The 20,771-nt window shown below is 39.0% G+C and overlaps 1 protein-coding gene across 3 annotated transcripts in view; it reads left to right on the forward strand.

Annotated features, from left to right (window-relative positions):
• MTA3 (metastasis associated 1 family member 3) overlaps positions 1 to 20,771 on the forward strand; it is a 190,684-nt gene that overhangs the window by 86,393 nt on the left and 83,520 nt on the right. For all 3 annotated transcript variants that reach the window (XM_064364030.1, XM_064364031.1, XM_064364032.1), the window contains 2 exons: positions 7,245 to 7,347; positions 11,513 to 11,612. In XM_064364030.1, coding sequence (XP_064220100.1) covers positions 7,245 to 7,347; positions 11,513 to 11,612 — 203 coding nt within the window. The remainder of the gene's footprint in view (positions 1 to 7,244; positions 7,348 to 11,512; positions 11,613 to 20,771) is intronic.

The following is a 20,771-nucleotide window of genomic DNA, read 5'->3' on the forward strand; positions in this document are numbered from 1 at the left end:
AGAGTTTAAGAAAGAGCAAGTGGAAATTTTTACAAAAGTGCCTTCCTTTGATTTAAGTAGCCTGAAAATGATTTCATTTTAGGCTGATTTAGTGGCCTGAAAATCTGAGGCACTTTCTACTATGTTAAAACTATATGGGGAAGCTTTGAGTTACAGATGAAGAGACTATGAAGGTATTTCCTCCAGGGTTTGGGGGGAAAAATTGCATTTTGGATTTGATTTTTAATTTATTTGAAGCTGTATAAAGGGACCTACAGCTCAGTGAAAGAAGCATGAGTCCAGGGTTTAAGGAGATAAAAGATCAGCAGACCTTTATGCTTGGTGCAAATGGCAATAGAGATTTAATTGTACTGGTATTTTCATTATGATTGTTACTTTTTTTGGAATGCTCTGTTTACTAAGTTTCCTAGGTTTTGAGAGTTTTATCCTATTTTTTCATAAATCCTATTACTTTCAATTGGTAGTTTGGCAGAATATGAACTTCTTAACAATGTAGTGGTTAGTAGTCAACTTAGAAACACTGACCTGTCATAATTGTTTAAGCAGATATTGAATGCCATTATATAAAACCATAATTTTCAGCCATAGGGCAATTTTGTCCTCCAGGAGAATTAGACAATATGTAGACATTTTGGTTGTCACATAGAAGAAATAGAGGTGGGAAGGGGTACCTAATGGGGAAAGGCCAAGTATAAAAATTTATAGGGACATAGTAACCATTCAATAAATGTTAGTTAATATTTACATAATTATAATACTATGTAAATTTTCAAATAGAAATGATTATATGGTCTGGTCTATTTGTGTACATTTGATTGTGTTTGTTTTTGTGGTAGTACATACAACATCATTTTGATTACTATTGCCATATATTATAATCTTATCCAGTTGAATTACTTCCTTTATTTTAGAACTATTTCATTTGTAGATATTTGAAACATTTTGCATCTACTTCCAAAACCAAATTCTTTTATGGTCATGCATCACTTAAAGACAATGATACATTCTGATAAATGTGTTGTCAGGTGATTTCGTTGCTGTGTGAACATCATAGAGCACACTTCTACACATCTGGATTGGTACAGCTTACTAAATACCCAGGCTGTATGGTGTAGCCTATTGCTCCCATGCAACAAACCTGTACAGCATGTTACTATAATGAATACTGTGGGGAATTATAACCCAATAGTATGTATTGTGTATCTAAACATATCTAAGAATAGAAAAAGTATTGTAAAAATACAGTAAAAATATAATAAGTGGTGCACCCACTGTGTAGGGCACTTACCATGAATGGAGTTGGCAGCACTGGAAGCTGCTTGGGGTGAGTCAGTGAGTGAGTGGTGCGTGGATGTGAAGGACTAGGACATTGCTGTAGACTGTATAAACAGTGTACACTTAGGCTATACTAATTTCTTTCTTTTTTTTTTTTCTTTGAGATGGAGTCTTACTCTGTCGCCCAGGCTGGAGTGCAGTGGTGCAATCTCAGCTAATTGCAACCTCCCCCTCCTAGGTTCAGGCGATTCTTCTGCCTCAGCCTCCCGGGTAGCTGTGACCAAAGGCGTATGCCTCCACACCCAGCTAATTTTCTTTTATTTTTAGTAGAGATGGGGCTTCACTGTCTTGGCCAGGCTGGTCTCGAACTCCTGACCTCTTGATCCACCTGCCTCGGCCTCCCAGAGTGCTGGGATTACAGGCATGAGCCACCGCGCCCAGCCAGGCTATATGCTAATTTCATTTAAAAATTATCTTCAGTAATAAATTAGCTTACTTGCAACTTTTTTACTTTATAAGCTAATTTTTTTTTTTTAACTTTTTGACTCTTCTGTAATAACACTTGAATATAAACACGATGAGACTCGAAGAAACAGATGATGGAGGGTTTTAATACCACCATCCTGAGGTTACTGAAAGAATAGGGAATTGGGGCCGGGCACAGTGGCTCACGCCTGTAATTCCAGCACTTTGGATTTGGAAGGCTAAGGCTGGCGGATCACCTGAGGTCAGGAGTTCGAGACCAGCCTGGCCAACATGGTGAAACCCCATCTCTATTAAAAATATAATGAGTTAGCTGGGCATAGTGGCACATGCCTGTAGTCCCAGCTACTTGGGTGGCTGAGCCCAGAGAATCACTTAAACCCAGGAGGTCGAGGCTACAGTGAGCTGTGGTTGTACCACTGTACTCTAGCCTGGGTGACAGAGGGAGATCCTGTCTTAAAGAACAAAAAGGCTGGGTGCGGTAGTTCATGCCTGTAATCCAAGCACTTTGGGAGGCTGAGGCAGGTGGATCACCTGAGGTCAGGAGTTCAAGACCAGCCTGTCCAACAGGGCGAAACCTAAATATACAACTAAAAGTACAAAAAAAATTAGCTGGCCGTGGTGATGAGCACCTGTAATCCCAGCTACTTTGGGAGGCTGAGGCAGGAGAATCACTTGAACCCAGCAGGCGGAAGTTGCAGTGACCCGAGATCCTGGCATTGCACTCTAGCCTGCATGACAGGAGCAAAATTCTATCTCAAAAAAAAAAAAACCAGAATAGGTTGAGGGGAGGTGATGACACAGGTTTCCAGAGAGCAAGGCAAGCAAAGGCTGCATGGCTGCCTTTTTATGTAGATGAACCTCCAAGGTAATCTCCAAGCTGCCCTCAGAAAGGTGTAGCTTGGGATGAAGTGTCTATGTCAGACCTTTGGTCTGTTTTTCCTGTATATTAGTCTTTCTTAGATCGCTTAAGGGGGCCTCAGAGAACTCCTGTTTGCATCTGCTGTTTACTAATGTAGATTTCCTCTACATAGGCAGATCTCCCCCCATAAAAGACAGCCTTTCACGGCTAGCTACCCTTGTTATGTTTGTTGATCTCAGAATAGCCATCTGGAAGTATGCCAAAGAAGTATATTTTGAGGTGAAATAGTCTGGTTTGACCTCGCATCTTGATTTTTATTTTAGAAGTAGAAACAGGATCTCCCTTTGTTGACCAGGCTGCTCTTAAACTCCTGGCTTCAAATGATCCTCCTACCTTGGCCTCCCAAAGTGCTAGGATTACAGATGTGATCCACTGCGCCCGAGCCTTCCTTTTTTATTTACTCAAATCATCTGATCTTCCTTTGAAAATTTTGAAATTTCTTTATATAAAACCTCCAATTTTATTTCCTAGTGTTTATATTTTCATTGTCCAAATGAATGTGACTTTAAAAAATTACAGTAACTTATTATTCTTTTGATTCATGACTTAATACATTGGCCAGAACTTTCAGAACAATATTGAACAAAAATAGTGTTAAAAGACATCCTTGTGTGACTCTGAATTACATATAATATAAAAAGTATAGTACTCTGATAGCTGGTGCAAAGAAAACGTGTTGTATTTGGAACGAATAATGTTTCCAATTGCCTAGGAAAGGGCCTTTAGGAATCCTGAGTTCTTCAGAGTATTTGAACAACAGTCTGTGCTCAAAATTCTTAAGTACTTTGTCAGTATTTTCTAGAGATTTAAAAATATAACTGGAGGGTTAGGGCTAACATTTAAAATAGTTGCTGGGTCTACATTTCTTCAAAATTAAATGAAGCAAAAATAGAAAGCTATATACAATCACATTTAGTTGGGAAATACATCTGTAGGAATTTAGAGGTTAGGAGAGACTGTCATGGTCTGTGTTTTTTGATGATGTGGTGCTTGAGCAGATTGGAATTGCCCAGATTATCATAAATGGAGGAGGAACGGGAGATTGTTGTAAAGACTGGCATGAATATTAACATGGAATTAATCTTGGTTCAGTTTCTGGCTCATTCCGTTGTTCCCAGGGCCATTCCAAAGATTGCTCCTAGCTTAGCTGAAAATTTAGTTATAAAAATTCTAAATAAGTTCATTCATGAGCTTTTTAAAAGTTTTTTTTTCCATGTGAAGAAGTGATCAAACTGATATGAATGTAATTATTTGGTTTATTCAAAATGGGAGTCTCCACTTAGTTTGGAATGATTGTTTAATATAGAGAATTTCTATATTTATTTGTTGTTGTTCTTGCTATTTTTCTTCTCATCCCATGGTTGTCTATGTTTTTGGTGTTAGCATAAATGCTTTCAAGAGTGTTTTATTATTGTTTACAGTGAATTTATTTAGAATTCTTCTACTAAGTCTTATTTCTGCTATATGCTGAGACTGTATGGGTGGAATTAAAATGTATCAATTTAACTGACTTGAATTTGAAAAATAAACAATAATTGTTGTCTTACGTTAGGTAGTATATAACAGAAGGGGCTTAAAACTGAATAGCATCATCATTTCTTGTGTGTTACTTCGAATGTTTTACCATTACCATCTGTCCTTACTTAAATTATTTTTTAAAAGACATAAGCAGGTTAATTGTGTCATTCTCAGTTTCATGTGGCTTGTAACTTTTTGATTTTTAACTGATCTTTAAAAATGAACCTAATGTTGAGTGTCTTGTTTTAGCATGCTAAGAATTGTAAACTAAACAAAGAATGAAGTTCTTTCAAACCTTAGATCTTTTTGGCCTAGTACTAGCTCTGCTCTGCTCTGCTTGTGTCATTTTATATTGGGGTTGGCAGTTGGCTCTCTGGTTACCTGCTTTTGAACCAGGGACAGAATTGGCAGGTCTTCAACCTAACAGCAGTGGCTTGACTTAAGAGACCTGCTTCTGTTCTCTCATTTCCATTGATACCTGCTTGCTCCTGTGCTAGGTGGCGCATAGCCTGAGTTTGTCAGTCATTGGGGAATGTTCGGCTTCAGAGTATTATGTCAGCCATTGGAAGGCCTAATGTTATAGATGCAGTCATCAAAAGCAAAACAAAGCCAAAAGCAGTCCCTATCATTAAAGAGTTCTTATCCTAGTAAGAATCCATAGCTAGCCGGGCGTGGTGGCTCACGCCTGTAATCTGAGCACTTTGGGAGGCCAAGACGGGTGGATCACGAGGTCAAGAGATCGAGACCATCCTGGTCAACATGGTGAAACCCCGTCTCTACTAAAAATACAAAAAATTAGCTGGGCATGGTGGCGCATGCCTGTAATCCCAGCTACTCAGGAGGCTGAGGCAGGAGAATTGCCTGAACCCAGGAGGCGGAGGTTGCGGTGAGCCGAGATTGTGCCATTGCACTCCAGCCTGGGTAACAAGAGTGAAACTCCGTCTCAAAAAAAAAAAAAAAGAATCCATAGCTATAAATCAAAACTCTATTGGCTCCCGTCTACTTTTCATTACAATCATTTGTCCTAACATTGACTCTTGCTCAATAGTTACCTCTTTGTGGGACACTCTAAAGCGAAGCATTCGGCATTATTGTCAGTCTTTCTCTCAGCCTTCACCTCGTGTTTGTGCACCTTTTTTTGTTTTGTTTTGTTTTGTTTGAGACAAAGTCTTGCTCTGTCACCCAGGCTGGAATGCAGTGGTGTGATTATGGCTCACTACAGCTTTGACCTCCTGGGCTAAAGCAATCCTTCTACCTCAGCTTCCTGAGTAGCCAGGACTACAGGCATATACCACGATGCGCAGCTAGTTGTATTTATTTTTTGTAGAGATGGGGGTCTTACTATATATCCCAGGTTGGTCTTGAACTCCTGTGCTTAAGCGATCCTCCCACCCCAGCTTCTCAAAGTGCTGAGATTACAGGTGTGAGCCACCATGCCCAGCCTCCTTCTTTCTTCTAATGCCAATGTTATGAATGCGTACAGCTCACAAAACTTGAAATCTATACCCTACATCCAGTCTGTCACTGACATTCCTAAATCTCTTCTCTTTGTGCTCTATTACCAGTCTCATTACCGTGTTTCAGTCCCTCATTATGTATGAGGGAATTCTTAAAGGAGGCTGATATGTCTGTTTGTCTTTATCAGGTATCTCTGCAGAGGAAATTATAAACCATGGCTAGCTTTGAAAGTTGGAGTTTGGTTCTGCTCTTGTCATTCCCTTACCAGAAAAAGTAAGGGCATCTCATTACCTCCAAATAAAATCTCTTCAAAATATCTGAGGCTAGGTGTGGTGGCTCATGTCTGTAATCCCAGCACTTTGGGAGGTCAAGGTGAATCATGAGGCCAGGAGTTTGAGATCAATCTGACCAACATGGTGAAAACTTGTCTCTGCTAAAAATACAAAAATTAGCCAGGCATAATGGTGGGCGCCTGTAATCCCAGCTACTAGGGAGGCTGAGGCAGGAGAATCTCTTGAACCTGGGAGGCAGAGGTTGCAGTGAGCCAAGATCTTGCCATTACACTCCAGTCTGGGTGACAGAGTGAGACTCCATCTCAAAAAAAAAAAAAAAAGGAAAAAGAAAAAACAATCTATGTAGGATTTTCATAATGTGTCTTGTAACCCACTTCCCTTAGCTATCTTCTCTCATTCCATACAGTACTCCAGACATTATGAGCTACTTTTCTATGCCATTTTAATGCTTCATGACTTTGTTCATGTTCTCATTTCTTTTTTTTTTCTAATCTTCTTCCCCTGCTAGTATATTCATACCCTTTAGTTCTTAGCAGAAATGCCACCTCCTTCATGACATTGTTTCTTAGCTAACTTGAAATGATTTCTTTAATCTTCAGATTCTTATGCTTTAACTATTAATACGTGTCTCATGCTAATTATTTGGTTTATATTATAGGTATTTATGCACAGTTTAAGCATCTTATGGAAGTGATGCTTTCTTTCTTTCTTTCTTTCTTTTTTTTTTTTTTGACCTAGGGTGGCGTACAGTGGTGCAATCTTGGCTTACTGCGACCTCCATCTCTTGGGTTCAAGTGATTTTTGTGCCTCAGCCTCCCGAGTAGCTGGGATTACAGGCACCTGCCACCATGCCCGGTTACTTTTCATATTTTTAGTAGAGACAGGATTTCTCCATGTTGACCAGGCTGGTTTCAAACTTCTGGCCTCAAGTAATCTGTCTACCTTGGCCTCCCAAAGTGCTGGGATTACAGGTGTGATCCACTGCGCCCAGCCTGCTGTTTCTCTTTTATTTTTATATCCCTTGTCATGGTGCTTACTGCCTCTCACATACAGGTACTCCAGAAATAAATGTTAAGGACTAAACGAAGATACCGTGAGGTTGGTTTCTATTCATTATCATCAGTGTTCACTTTAATGAGCTGTTGGACATCTGTGCCTGAAGAATGTACCAAAACTATGAGCCTTACCTTACACATAAACATTTCTAATACTGTGGTGACCATTGTCATCAGTGGCATGAGACAGTGCGCCTTGTCAGTAACAAGACTCCATTTTATTTTTATTTTTTTGGACAGGAGAATCAGATGAGAGGGAACAGTCAAAATTGGAAATTAAAGTTTGGGATCCAAATAGCCCACTTACGGATCGACAGATTGACCAGTTTTTAGTTGTAGCACGGTAAGTATGAGTATGTCATTATTGAGTCAAGAAATTTCTTTATCTAAAAGAATTCATAGGTATATGTATTTTTATTTCTTTGTATTCTGTTTTTCTGCCTCTGATTGTATTTTATGTAGGAAAGCTTAATACATTGTACTGTTTCCTAAATTCATTATTAATTTCTGTTTTAAATGAAAATAGTTGTATTGATTTTTTACTGATTAAGAAAACAGGAAAGTATAAAGAAGAAATACCTGAAGTCCCATATCCTTAATGAAAAGAGTCATCCTTTTTACTTGACATGGCTACTCTAGACATGGATTATTCAGGTAACAATAAGAAAACATACCTTGAATTTGCTCACTGCATCCATGTGTGAGTAAGGTCTGTTGCTAAGCATAGCGCTTTCCTTTTGAGAGCTTTCAGCCTGGCTCCCTGGCTGACTTGGTTCCTTCTTCCCCTTAAGAGAATGAATGGGACAGAATTTTGTTTTTATTTTAAAAATGATAACAGTAAATAATGCTCATGGGGAAAATTGCCACACAACTGAAAGTAAATGAGATGATCATAGTATTGTAACTGTGGAAAATTGGGGAAAAAAAAACTCTAAAAATACATCAGCAAGCAATTGATGAATGAACTGAGGTATACTCATATAGTGAAATATTACTTTATAGCAATTGAATGAATTAAAGCTGTATGTAGCAAAGAGATAAACATCACAAATAATGTTGAGGGTATATACCATGTGATCATTTATGTGCATACAGAGTAATTTTTTTTTTTTTTTTTGAGACGGAGTTTCGCTCTTGTTACCCAGGCTGGAGTGCAATGGCACGATCTCGGCTCACCGCAACCTCCGCCTCCTGGGTTCAGGCAATTCTCCTGCCTCAGCCTCCTGAGTAGCTGGGATTACAGGCATGCGCCACCATGCCCAGCTAATTTTTTGTATTTTTAGTAGAGATGGGGTTTCACCATGTTGACCAGGATGGTCTCGATCTCTTGACCTTGTGATCCACCTGCCTTGGCCTCCCAAAGTGCCAGAGTAATTATTTATAAAATGTTTGTGGTGTACAAAACAATGCTTTATTTCATTAACGATTTTTAAATGTGCCAGAGTAATTATTTATAAAATGTTTGTGGTGTACAAAACAATGCTTTATTTCATTAACGATTTTTAAATGCATTAAATGGGTATATATGTTATATGTATTTGACCTAGGAGTATATATAGGGGACTTGTAACAAATTTATAATATTTATTTTTTAAAAGAATGAACCAAACATGGCCAAATATTAATATCAGATAGATCTGGATAGTGGATGCACCAGTCATTATGTTTTTGTCTGATTTTGTATTGAATTTATTTCATAATATAGAGGAAAAAATCGTCTTGGCTCATCCTTATACATCAGTGTTCATAGAGCCAGTCTCCATGGACGGTCATACGTTTTATTGGTGGTCAGGTATTTGGAGTCCAGAGCCCATTACCAAACTACTAAGTGATTGGATGGAGACACTTGATGTGCATTGTTGGGAAGGGGCCAGTGTCGTGGCCCCTTGTAGAGTATGGAATACTGGTGTAGAGTCTCCAGACAGGCTCTCTAGTTTGGGGATTGGTTAGGAGACATTGCAGTTTTCAAATTTGATTTTTATCTGTTTTTTCATTTTTCTGATTGCCCAGGGCTATAGTTTTCTTTTCCCTCAAAGTCAGTGTGAAGGACACCAAGGAGTTGGTTCCTAGTATGTTTTTGTTTTCAACATTTGTTTTAAAAAATAATCTTCTAGGCTGGGCATGGTAGCTCATTCATGCAATCCTAGTACTTTAGGAGGCCAAGACGGGAAGATTGCTTGAGTCCAAGAGTTTGAGACCAACCTGGGCAATACAGTAAGACCTCATCTCCTTTAAAAAAAAAGGCTAGGCATGATGTCTCATGCCTGTAATCCCAGCACTTTGGGAGGCCAAGGTGGGCAGATCATCTGAGGTCAGGAGTTCAGGACTAGCCTGGCCAACATGGTGAAACCCCATCTCTACAAAAGTACAAAAAAATTAGCCGGGCATGATGGCAGTTGCCTGTAATCCCAGCTACTTGGGAGACTGAGGCAGGAGAATTGCCTGAACCCAGGAGGCGGAGGTTGCGGTAAGCCAAGATCGCGCCATTGCACTCCAGCCTGGGTAACAAGAGCGAAACTCCGTCTCAAAAAAAAAAAAAAAATATATATATATATATATATATATATATATATATATTCTAAACACAAATTAAGACGACAGTCAAATACCACTGCCAATCCACCAGAATGGTTAAAATTTTAAAAACTTACAGTGCTAAGCATTGATCAAGATTTAGAACAACCAGCACTCTCATATCCTGCTGGTGGGGGTGTAAATTGGTACAGCTCCTTTGGAATACTATTTGCTGTCATCTGACACACATATCTCTTAAGTTTCACTCCTAAATATCTATGCAGCAGAAATGCGTACATTTTTGCACCAAAAGATATGTATACAAATGGATTTATGGCACTATTCATAGTAACCCCAAACTGTAAACAACACGGAGTATCTGTCAGCAGTAGAGTAGAGGGGATGAGACACGATGTCGCGTAGCAGGGAAAATGAGTGAACACAGCCGTAGCTAACAACATGGATGAATCCACAAACACAATTTTAATCAAAAGAAGCTGTGTGTGATTCTATTTGAGAAAAATGAATCTGTGGTGCTACAATCCAGGGTGGTGGTTCCCTGTGGAGAGGAGCTTGAGGAGCCTTTGGGTTGTGGTCATGTTCTTTCTTGAACTGGATGTTGGTGGCATGCGTGTGTTCACTTTACAGTAACTATAGGTACGTTGTGTACTTTTCAACATGTATGTTGTATTCAAATGTTTATAAAATTTCTTACTTATGGGTCAACCACAATGGCTCATGCCTGTAATCCCAAAACCTTAGGAGGCCAAGGCGGGAGGATCACTTGAGCCCAGGAGTTTGAAACCAGCCTGGGCAACATAGGGAGGCTGTGTCTACAAAAAAAAATTTTTTTTAATTAGCCAAAAAAAAAAAAAAATTAGCTGGGTGTGGTGGTACATGCCTATAGTTCTAGATACTTGGGAGACTGAGGTGGGAAGATTGTTTGAGCCCAGGAAGTTGTGGCTGTGGTGAGCTATGATCACACCACTGCACTCCAGCCTCGGTGACAGAGTGAGACACTGTCTCAAAAAATAAAAATAAAAAAAATTAAAAATCTCTTCCACAGCAGGCGTGTTTAAAATACAGGCAGGAAGAGCAGTGAGTCTTCATTTTGTGCTGTGTGTCTTAAGGTTAGGGTTTCTTACATATTGAAGGGACTTCTAAATCACTAAAATCAGCATTATGGTAATTTCTTTTTAAATGAGATTTCAGTAGTAATCTATTTCATGTTGAACCCTCACAGGAAGGGGTTGCTACAGTTAATGATATATTGGGGGAAAAAATGTTACTGGGTTTTACAATTTGGGCCTTGAAGTGGTCAGAACTTTTGCTGTAATCAAATTCTGCAGCTGACTTTTATTTTTTGAACCAATTTGAATACCAAATGTTTTACTCCATGACATTTTATAGTAGAGCTTCCCTTTCCTTCTTTTTTCCCCCCTGCATAGGCTATTTTTTCTTTATTTCATGATAATGACCTGTTTATAGTAAATTGGCTTGTCAATTATTATATCTTTTTTTTTTTTTTTTTAAGACGGAGTTTTGCTCTTGTTACCCAGGCTGGAGTGCAGTGGCGCGATCTCGGCTCACCGCAACCTCCGCCTCCTGGGTTCAGGCAGTTCTCCTGCCTCAGCCTCCTGAGTAGCTGGGATTACAGGCACGCGCCACTGTGCCCAGCTAATTTTTTGTATTTTTAGTAGAGACGGGGTTTCACTGTGTTGACCAGGATGGTCTCGATCTCTTGACCTTGTGATCCACCTACCTCGGCCTCCCAAAGTGCTGGGATTACAGGTGTGAGCCACTGCGCCCGGCCCTTATTATATCTTATAGAGTGAAAATTCTTTTCATTATTGTTTGATTCTCAAACATTCAGAAACTTGTTTTTGCCTTTTCTTTTACAGTTTTTTATTCACTCTCCAAATGTGTTTTTTGAAACATTAAAAAATAAAACCCAGATACTTAATTCTTCCTTATTGTGTTTCTGGTTTATTCAGTGCTGTTGGGACATTTGCTAGAGCCCTGGATTGCAGCAGTTCTGTGAGGCAGCCTAGTTTGCATATGAGTGCTGCTGCAGCTTCCCGAGACATCACCTTGGTAAGACTCTCTTTGAAATCTTGTGGTTATTTATCCTGTTACTTGTTTAGTTTTAAAGCCATTATGGCAATACTGTAGACTGGGAGCTTTCGGGCTCTTAGCCTTCCTGACTGCTAGGTTGATTTGGCTTGGTTACTTGCTTAACTGGGTTCTGATATCACTTGGGTTCTGATATCATTTGTTTGTGAGTTGAGTTTTTTGTGTCTGTTCTCTAGAAAGAGGGGCTTTCTTTTTTCTTCCTTCCTTCCCTTCCTTCCCTTCCTTCCCTTCCTCCCCTTCTTCCCTCCCTCCCTCCCTACTTTTTTTGACAGAGTCTCACTCTGTCATCAGGCTGGAGTGCAGTGGCGCGATCTTGGCTCACTGCAACCTCTGCCTCCTGGGTTCAAGTGATTCTTGTGCCTCAGCCTCTTGAGTAGCTGGGATTACAGGCACACACAACCACACCCAGCTAATTTTTGTATTTTTAATAGAAATGGGATTTCACCGTGTTGACCGGGCTGGTCTCGAATTCCTGCCTTGTGGTCCACCTGCCTCTGCCTCCCAAAGTGCTGAGATTACAGGTCTGAGCCACCGCGCCTGGCCAGAGGGTCTGTTTTCTTACATAATTTTTATTACATTACAGTTGCTATCTTTTTAAATCTATTTACTTTTTTCTTTTGGTGGTCAAATGAAACTTCCTATACTCAGTTGAATTTTACCGTTAATGGCAGCTGTGGCTGGGCATAGAACCTGGCACTTACTGCTTTCTCTGCACTCCAAAAAAGTGGACCTGTGAGTTTTTTGCTGATTGAAGTTACTTACTGTATTTGATCCCTATTACCCCTTGTGATAGGCATGGTAGGATGCTCATTTTACAGATGAGAAAACTGAGCTTTGGTGAGGTTATTTGACCAGTATTCATTACATATAATAAAAGTTTCCATATTGTTTTCTAATGAAATGAAATGCAATATAGGTTTTTAACCTTCTTATTATAATGCCAGTTTGAAATGCTTTTCATAAAATATTTATTTTGATAATGTAAGAACTCAGAGGAATGCACATCAGATTTGTTTTTTATGCTTTTTAAAATTTTTAATTTTTTCTTTTTTAATAAAGACAGGGTCTTACTATGTTGTTGCCCAAGCTGGTCTCGAACTCCTCCTGGTTTCAAGTAGTCCTCTTGCCTTGACGTCCCAAAGTGCTGGGATTACTGGTGTGAGCCACTGCTTCTAGCCTTGTTTCTTATGCATTCTGTGTACTTCTGTACAATTATAGATTGTGACTAAATCAATGGAACCCTTTCCTTTTCCTTTCTCAAAGACTAGAATTGTTTATAGAAGAAAGTTTTATTTTCTCCTTTGGGACATTAATATTTTACCCCAATTTTAGCATCTCCAAAATGGGTTTGTGTTTTAGTTGTTTAGAACTTTGAGAATATTTTGTCAAGAGAAGCAAGAGTACAGATGTCATGTTTGCAAGAACTTTAAAAATCAGATATTTCACTTTGGGAAGCCAAGGCTGGTGGATTGCCTGAGCTCAGGAGTTTGAGACCAGGCTGGGTAACATCGTGAAACCCCCATCTCTACAAAAAAATGCAAAAATTAGCTGGGCATGGTGGCAGGCACCTGTGGTCCCAGCTACTTGGGAGGCTGAGGCGGGAGATTACTTGAGCCTGGGAGGAGAGGTTCCAGTGAGCTGAGATCATGCTCGTGCCACTTGCCCTCCATCCTGGGTGACAGAGTGAGACCCTGTCTCAAAAAAAAAAAAAAAAAAAAAAAGTAGATATTTATATAAACCAGAACTATTTGAAATCTAATCACCACCTGTATGTATTTTTCCTGGGCAAAATGATTTTTTCTCAATTTAAAAATTAATGTGTGTCTGTTACGAAAAATTGAAAAATAGTTCAGCAGCAGCCAAAAAAAGCTTTGTTCTCATTACCCAGAGTAGAATGTCTTACTATTTTGTTTTCTTTAAGCCCTTTTTTACGCATTATACATAATCATAATAGCAAATTACAGAATAGCACAGAGGATAATGTAATAAAACTCCACATAAGCCCAGCTAAAGCAAATGTTAATATTTTAGTTCTTCAGATTAAAAACATTTTTTTCAACCATTATAGTTAATGTTGAAGTCTCTAATATTCCCTTCCAAGTCCTACTTCCCTTCACCTCTACCTTCATTTAAGCGACAGCCACTAGAACAGATCTGCTATGTATGTAGTCTGTTTTTATAGTTCTATTATGTATTTATACATCCAAAACAACATAAATATTCTTTTGCATGTGCTTAAATTTACTGTGTAACCCTTGCCATTTGCCCATTATTGAGAATGTTAATAAGTACATACACAATTCATTCATTTTAACTATTTTTGTATTATTTCTAATTTTTTTTATATAATACTACACATTATTTATTCTGTTACCAGTGAACATCTGGAGTGCTTTCAAAACATTTTTCTTTTGCTGTGTTGTTCATAATCCTATGTTGAAAATTTCATACATATCCCTTTGTGGGCATGTGTGTGAGTTTTTAGGCTGTAACTAGAGTTATATTTATATATATAAATTTGTATATTTCTTGTGTCCTATTTTTTTCTAATAGTTTTAAAGTTTTCTTCATATTTAGGACTATAAATCTATGTAGAGTTAAATTTTGTGAATAGAGTGAAGTAGGGATCTAATTTTCCCGTATATTAAATTAATTGTCCCAATATTTGATTCTTCATGATTTGTAATGCCCTTTCCTTTTTTTTAAAGATGGGGTTTCACCATGATGGCCAGGCTGGTCTTGAACTCCTGACCTCGGGTGATCCACCCACCTCAGATGAGCCACCGCGCCCCGCCTTGTAATGCCCTTTTGTCATATTTTAAGTTCCTAGATATACTTAGGTCTGCTTATAGACTTTTAATCTATTCTCTTCTGTTTTGTTGATGTATTTTTCCCTGTGCAAGTACCACATTTTAGTACATTTTGATAACTGATAAGACAAGTCTCATGTGAACTTTCTTTTTAACACATAGTTGAGGTCATTTAAAACAGTTTTGTTTCCCCCCCCCATGTTTTCCCTAACTATATGTTATAAATACCTTTTAAAAAATCATTGTAAGAACTCAGTTTTTCCCTAATGTTGCGTGATCTTATATGGGTAAACTATTATTTATGTAACCAGTCCCTTGTAGTTTAACACCATTCTTATGAGTTACTGCTTATCAGATTATAACTGGGGATGTGGTCCCAGCTTGAGTGCAAGTGGAAAGGCTTGTTCCTGAGATGGTGGAGAGTTCTGTGGCAGCTGGTCTGACTTGCCTGAGGTACAGAGGGCCTGTGTGGGCTCTTGGTTCACAGCTGCAGCAGCTCTCTGCTTCCCACTGCTGGTGAATGTGCAGGACAGCAGGTGAATTTCTTTTGAGAGAGGGCAGTTTTAAAGGTTTGGTATTTGTCAGTGAAGGTGATACTTTAAAAAAGCATTTTAAAGAGGATCCTACCTATATACATACCTTAATTCGTTGAAACATTATTTTATGGCCAAGTACACTGGCTTATGCTTATAATCCCTACACTTTGGGAGGCTGAGGTGGGATGATCACTTGAGGCCAGGAGTTTGAGACCAGCCTAGGCAACATAACAAGATCCTGTCTCTACCAAAAAAAAAAAAAATTAGCCAGGCATGGTGGTGCATGTGTGAGGCTGAGGTGGACGGATCCCTTGAGCCCAGAAGCTCAAGGCTGCAGTGAGCTATGATCATCCCAACCTGGGCAACAGAGTAAGACTCTGTTTCATAAATAATCATTTTATGTGTATTTTCTTTAATACTTGCCTTTTATGCTCCTTCTAGGAAATTACCTTCACACCCATCAGTGTTTTTTATGTCTTCTGTTTTATTTCCATTCATGCTTAGTAATTTTGAGACCCGATTATTTTGTTATCAAATATATTCTCTCTAGTTATTTATTACTGTAATTATTTTCTAAAGCAGAAGTAGGCTCAGAGGCTCAGGAAGTCATGTTTTGTCATTATTGTGTAGCTGGTTTCAGAGATAGGGTTTGGATCTGTACTTGATTCCTCCTGAGTAGTTATCTCTTCTCCATCAGATTACCTCTTCTATCCACCCTTCTGCCTCATTTTCGTTAGAATGGCTTGGATTTAAATATTGTTATTGTTGTCTTTCTTTGAGGTAGCACTGAGGAAAATGTGTTCTTTTGTTTGCAACATTTAAATGCTGTGGTTTCCTCCTCATACTGCTCTAGGTTCAGCTTTACTTAGACTCTAAAATCCTGAGGCATTTATAAAAATGAGTGATATGGGTAAAAATTAATTATTAGTATGTTGATAATGAGTTTTACAAATTGTTTAATGAAAAGAACATATGAAGGGCTCATAGGTTGTTTTGTGCCATTAAATGAAAATGGATTCATCATTTAGTTGAATTTGGGGAGTCAAATTCTTATTTTTCTTTGAGTATTTATGGTCCTATTCCTTTTTTTTGAGACAGAGTTTTGCTCTGTTACCCAGGCTAGAGTACAGTGGTATGATCTTGGCTCACTGCAACCTCCACCTCCTGGGTTCAAGTGATTCTCCTGCCTCAGCCTCCTGCCTTAGCCAGTAGCTGGGATTACAGGTGCCTGCCACCACTCCCAGCTAATTATGGTCATATTCTCATCGCTTTAGCACCTTCTTTTATTAGGTGATGAAACCATGGATCTGAAGGCCTCCTTCAGAGGCCTGCAGAGAGGGCAGGGTTGTGGAATTGCTGAAACCTGGTAGCCCTTCCCAGGTGATTTTCTTTGTGACTTTTCTTCTGAGGATTGCAGTAGGCTATCAGCATTCCTAATCTGATATCGATTTATCCAAGACAATTTATGCCACTTGTCAAATCACTAATAATGTATTGGGAACAGGTAATTAAGCTGCCTGCACATCAGTAGTTCTTACTTCCTCATTTTGAAATCTGTTATGAATATACTTTAACTATGAATTTCAAACACTGCTAATCTAAGATATATAAGATTCATAATTGTTAAAAATATTGAAGCCATGGAGGCCTTATAGATTTCACCTTTGTTTTATTCAAATATAAGGTGTATTTTATACAATATACAAAGAAAAATAATGGGCCGGGTGCGGTGGCTCATACCTGTAATCGCAGCACTTTGGGAGGCTGAGGCAGGTGGGTCACCTGGGGTCAGGAGTTTGAGACCTGCTTGACCAACATAGTAAAACCCCATCTCTACTAAAAATATAAAAATTAGCCAGGCATGGTAGCATGTGCCTGAGTCCTAGCTACTGGGGAGGCTGAGTCAGGAAAATTGTTTGAACGCGGGAGGGGGAGGTTGCAGTGAGCCGTGATCGCACCACTGCACTCCATTCTGGGTGACAGAGCAAGACTCCATCTCTCTCTCTCTCTCTCTCTGTCTCTCTCTCTCTGTCTCTCTCTCTCTCTATCTATCTCTCTCTCTCTCTCTCTCTCACACACACACACACACACACACACACACACAAATAGGTTTTCAATACCTACATTGATCCACCATCACCTCCATGGGAACAAAATTTCTTGGAACCAAGGAAATCTTGAATTGTTAGTAAGTAGCAGTGCATTAGTTGATGGAAGTTCTAGCCTGTGATTCCCTGTTTGGTGGTGTTGGCCAGAGCAAGGTCTGTACCCTCCTGGCTTGAAGAGCAGAATGTCACAAGCATTGTTAGGGAGCTATCACTGGAACAAAGCCTTAGCCCTGGCAAAGTGATGGTACTGGCTTATCTCTTTGCCTGGACTTGAAGACTAAATAATTTGGGGGAGGAGGGGCAAGAATAAAAGAAAAAGAAGTTTTTGAGTTAGTTGTTTGGACCCTGTTACACCTTCTAGGGAAGACTGTCTTACAGGTTGATGAGCCCAAGGGACAAAACAGTAAATTGTATAATATAAGGACTCACATTTAATTGGTGACAGAATCAGGACTAGAAACTTAGGTTGCCTAATGCCAGGTCTGATTCTGAGAAAGGCCAACCTGTGTCGATTTAGGAGGGAGGAAATTGTGTCCTGGAACACCTCTGATTTCTGTGTTACATCTGATCTTTTAAAAGTGTAACTGTTATTTTATTTTGCTGTCTCCTACCTTATATCCTTTTAGTGCTTTTAATTGCATGTAGGGTAAAAACTTAGATCATTGCTGTTATCATAGTCAACAAAACTATTGAGTTTTGCCTGGCCTCTGTCTATAACCCATTTGCCCACACAGTTCTCTGTCCTCTGGGCCCCAGCCAGGCTGTATCCTTCCCTTGGTTTTGTGTCTTGCCACAGGACTTGCATGTTCAAGTCCCTTTCCCTGGATGCTCTCATAGCCCCACATAGTTAACTCTTTTTAAAACCAAATCTTGGCTAATCTACATCAGTTTAGGGCAGGTTGCTTTGTGATGTGCTCTTGTAGAGAGCCAGGTCTGTAATTAAACACTCATTTTTGTGATTTTTTTGTATCCCTTTCTCTCCTTCCCATTCCCTATGTACCAGCTTGTTACATCCCTTAGTGTAGTTACTTCATCTGTTTTTTCCCACTATTGAATTCTGAACACCAAGCATAGTGCCTGGCCTATATATAGGTGTTCACTAAATATTTAAGAATGAGTAAATTCGCTTCTTTCTCTGGGACATAGGTTCTTATTGAAATAGGTCATTGGAATATATTGTTTCCATTCCTTTGTTTTAGCATTTTAATGTTTTATAGAGAGCATCTCATCACTAAGAGTGGTGTATATATGTGTATTTGAATTCTAATTTTATTATATCCCCAGAGCTATACACACTGTCTGAACACTATGAACTATAGAAAGATTTAAGCATACCATGAAGAGATGGGATCATGCTATGTTGCCCAGTCTAGATTTGAACTTCTGGGCTCAAGCAATCCTCTTACATCAGCCTCCCGAGGAGTAGCTTGCGTTATAGGTGTGTGCCACCATGCCCAGATGTGATGCACTTAAATTTTATGTTAATATGTATTTTACCATAATTTCAAAACTTCTTTTCACCATTTTTAAGTGTATTAAGTAGATTCACTCTGACATTTCATAGATTCACATTGTTGTGTAACTATTACCACTATCCATCTCTAGAACGTCTTCATTTTCCCAAACAGAAACCTCATTCCCATTAAACTCTAACTCTCTATCTCCCCTGCCCCTAGCCACTACCCTTCTACTTTCTGTCTCTATGAAATTGACTGTTCTCAGTATCTCATATAAGCCTTTTGTCACTGGCTTATTTTCACTTAGGATTCTTCAGGGTTCATTAATGCTGTACCATGTGTCAAAATTTCCATTAAAAAAAAATATATATATATATATATATAAAGGGTCTCGCTCTGTCACTCAGACTGGAATGCAGTGGCGTGATCATAGCTCACTGTACCCTCAAACTCCTGAGCTCAAGTGATCCTCCAACTTCAGCCTACCAAGTATTAATAGCTAGAACTACAGGCTTGTGCTCCCACTCCTGACTAGTAATGCTAACTAATAATCCATTGTATGTATAGACCACATTATGTTACTTTATCAGTGGACACTTGCGTTGCCTCTATCTTTTGGCTATTGTGAATAACCTTGTTATGAACAAGGGTGTACAAATGGAGACATTATTTGTGATTCTTTATTTTCCCCCTCCATCTATATCTCATGTATGATCCCTGTAGCCCTGTACGAGTTACTTAACCTACCTTTGTCTGAGTTTCTTCATCAGCAGTGGTAACAATAATAAAACCTACTTGCTCTGTTTCAGGAAGGTTATGGATGGGCAGGAAGAGAGAGTACAGCCATACTCTTGAGTTGCTCATATGTGTAACCAAGGATCCAGAACTTGGTGGAACTGCAGTGGCTCCTCAAAGTAGAGGCAGTTAGAGTTCCTCTGGGGTCTTTGGGTTCTGTGGGGGGCTTACAGCTCTCTGCAATATTAGCTGCCCAGGTTGGCTGGAAGACAACTTACTGATTTATTCAGCAGTTTATGTACCTTTATTTTAGTTAATGTTTGCAAACATTGGGCCCTTCTGGCTCTTGAGGCCTCATAGAGGCCCTGGCCTTACTGGCAGTGAAATCAGGCAATGCCTTAGATTCCTGAACAAGACCCCTGGCACCTCTTTCCAGCCTTCAAAGAAGTTTGTCTCTGAGTTCTCAAGTGACATCAACTTGAGGATGAATTGAGATAATTACTTGTAAAGTGTTCAGAGCAGTATCTGGCACAGTGTCAGAGCTCAATAAATATTAGTTGTTATTGTTGAGATGATGATGACAGTGAGGCATTTGTCTTTTTTATTCATAATCTTTGTTGAGTCTCATTTACTTCTGATTTTATAGCTTTATTGATTGCCTAGAAGATATTTTATCATGCTGTATTTATTATTTTAGTAGATTACCAAGTTTGAATATGGTCATTAGGCTGTGATTAAGCAACCATACCTTTTCATATAATTGTTCCAAGAAGTCACTGTAAGAGTTAAAAGTGGTAAACAAAGGCTGTTAATATAATCTTTTATATAATCTTCCCCTTAAAACGAGCTATAATTTTTACAATAAAAATTTCCCATCGAGAATAACTTAGAAAAAGAATTTATTTTTTGGATGAGAGAAAGTTGACTTAACAATATTATTATTCTTCAGATATTAATGCTTTTTAAAATAGCTAGCCACCAGTCATGTACTTCATTCTGTTTATTCATGATTCTTGTTTCATTTAGGGCCTTGTGGGTACTGGGGATTGGGGATAGTTTAGAAGCCACAGCAGAAAATACAGATTTTTTTTTTTTTGAGAGGGAGTCTTGCTTTCTCACCCAGGCTGAAGTGCAATGGTTAGTTCTCAACTCACTGCAACCTCTGCCTTCTGAGTTTAAGTGATTCTCCTGCCTCAGCCTCCTGAGTAGCTAGGATTTCAAGCACCCCCACCACCCCACCGGCTAATTTTTGTGTTTTTAGTAGAGATGTGGTTTCACCATGTTGTTGGCCAGGCTGGTCTCAAACTCTTGACCTCAAGTGATCTGCCCACCTTGGCCTCTGAAAGTGCTGAGATTACAAGCGTGAGCCACTGCGCCCAGCCAGAAAATATAGATCTTTTGATTAGCATTTTAGTTATCAACTTATGTTAGAAATCTAGACTTCAAAATGGACGTAAAATTGATGGGTTCATAT

This window comes from Aotus nancymaae, unplaced genomic scaffold (genome assembly GCF_030222135.1).
Source record: "Aotus nancymaae isolate 86718 unplaced genomic scaffold, 86718_ANA_hifiasm-v0.15.2.pri h1tg000057l, whole genome shotgun sequence".
NCBI lineage: Eukaryota > Metazoa > Chordata > Mammalia > Primates > Aotidae > Aotus > Aotus nancymaae.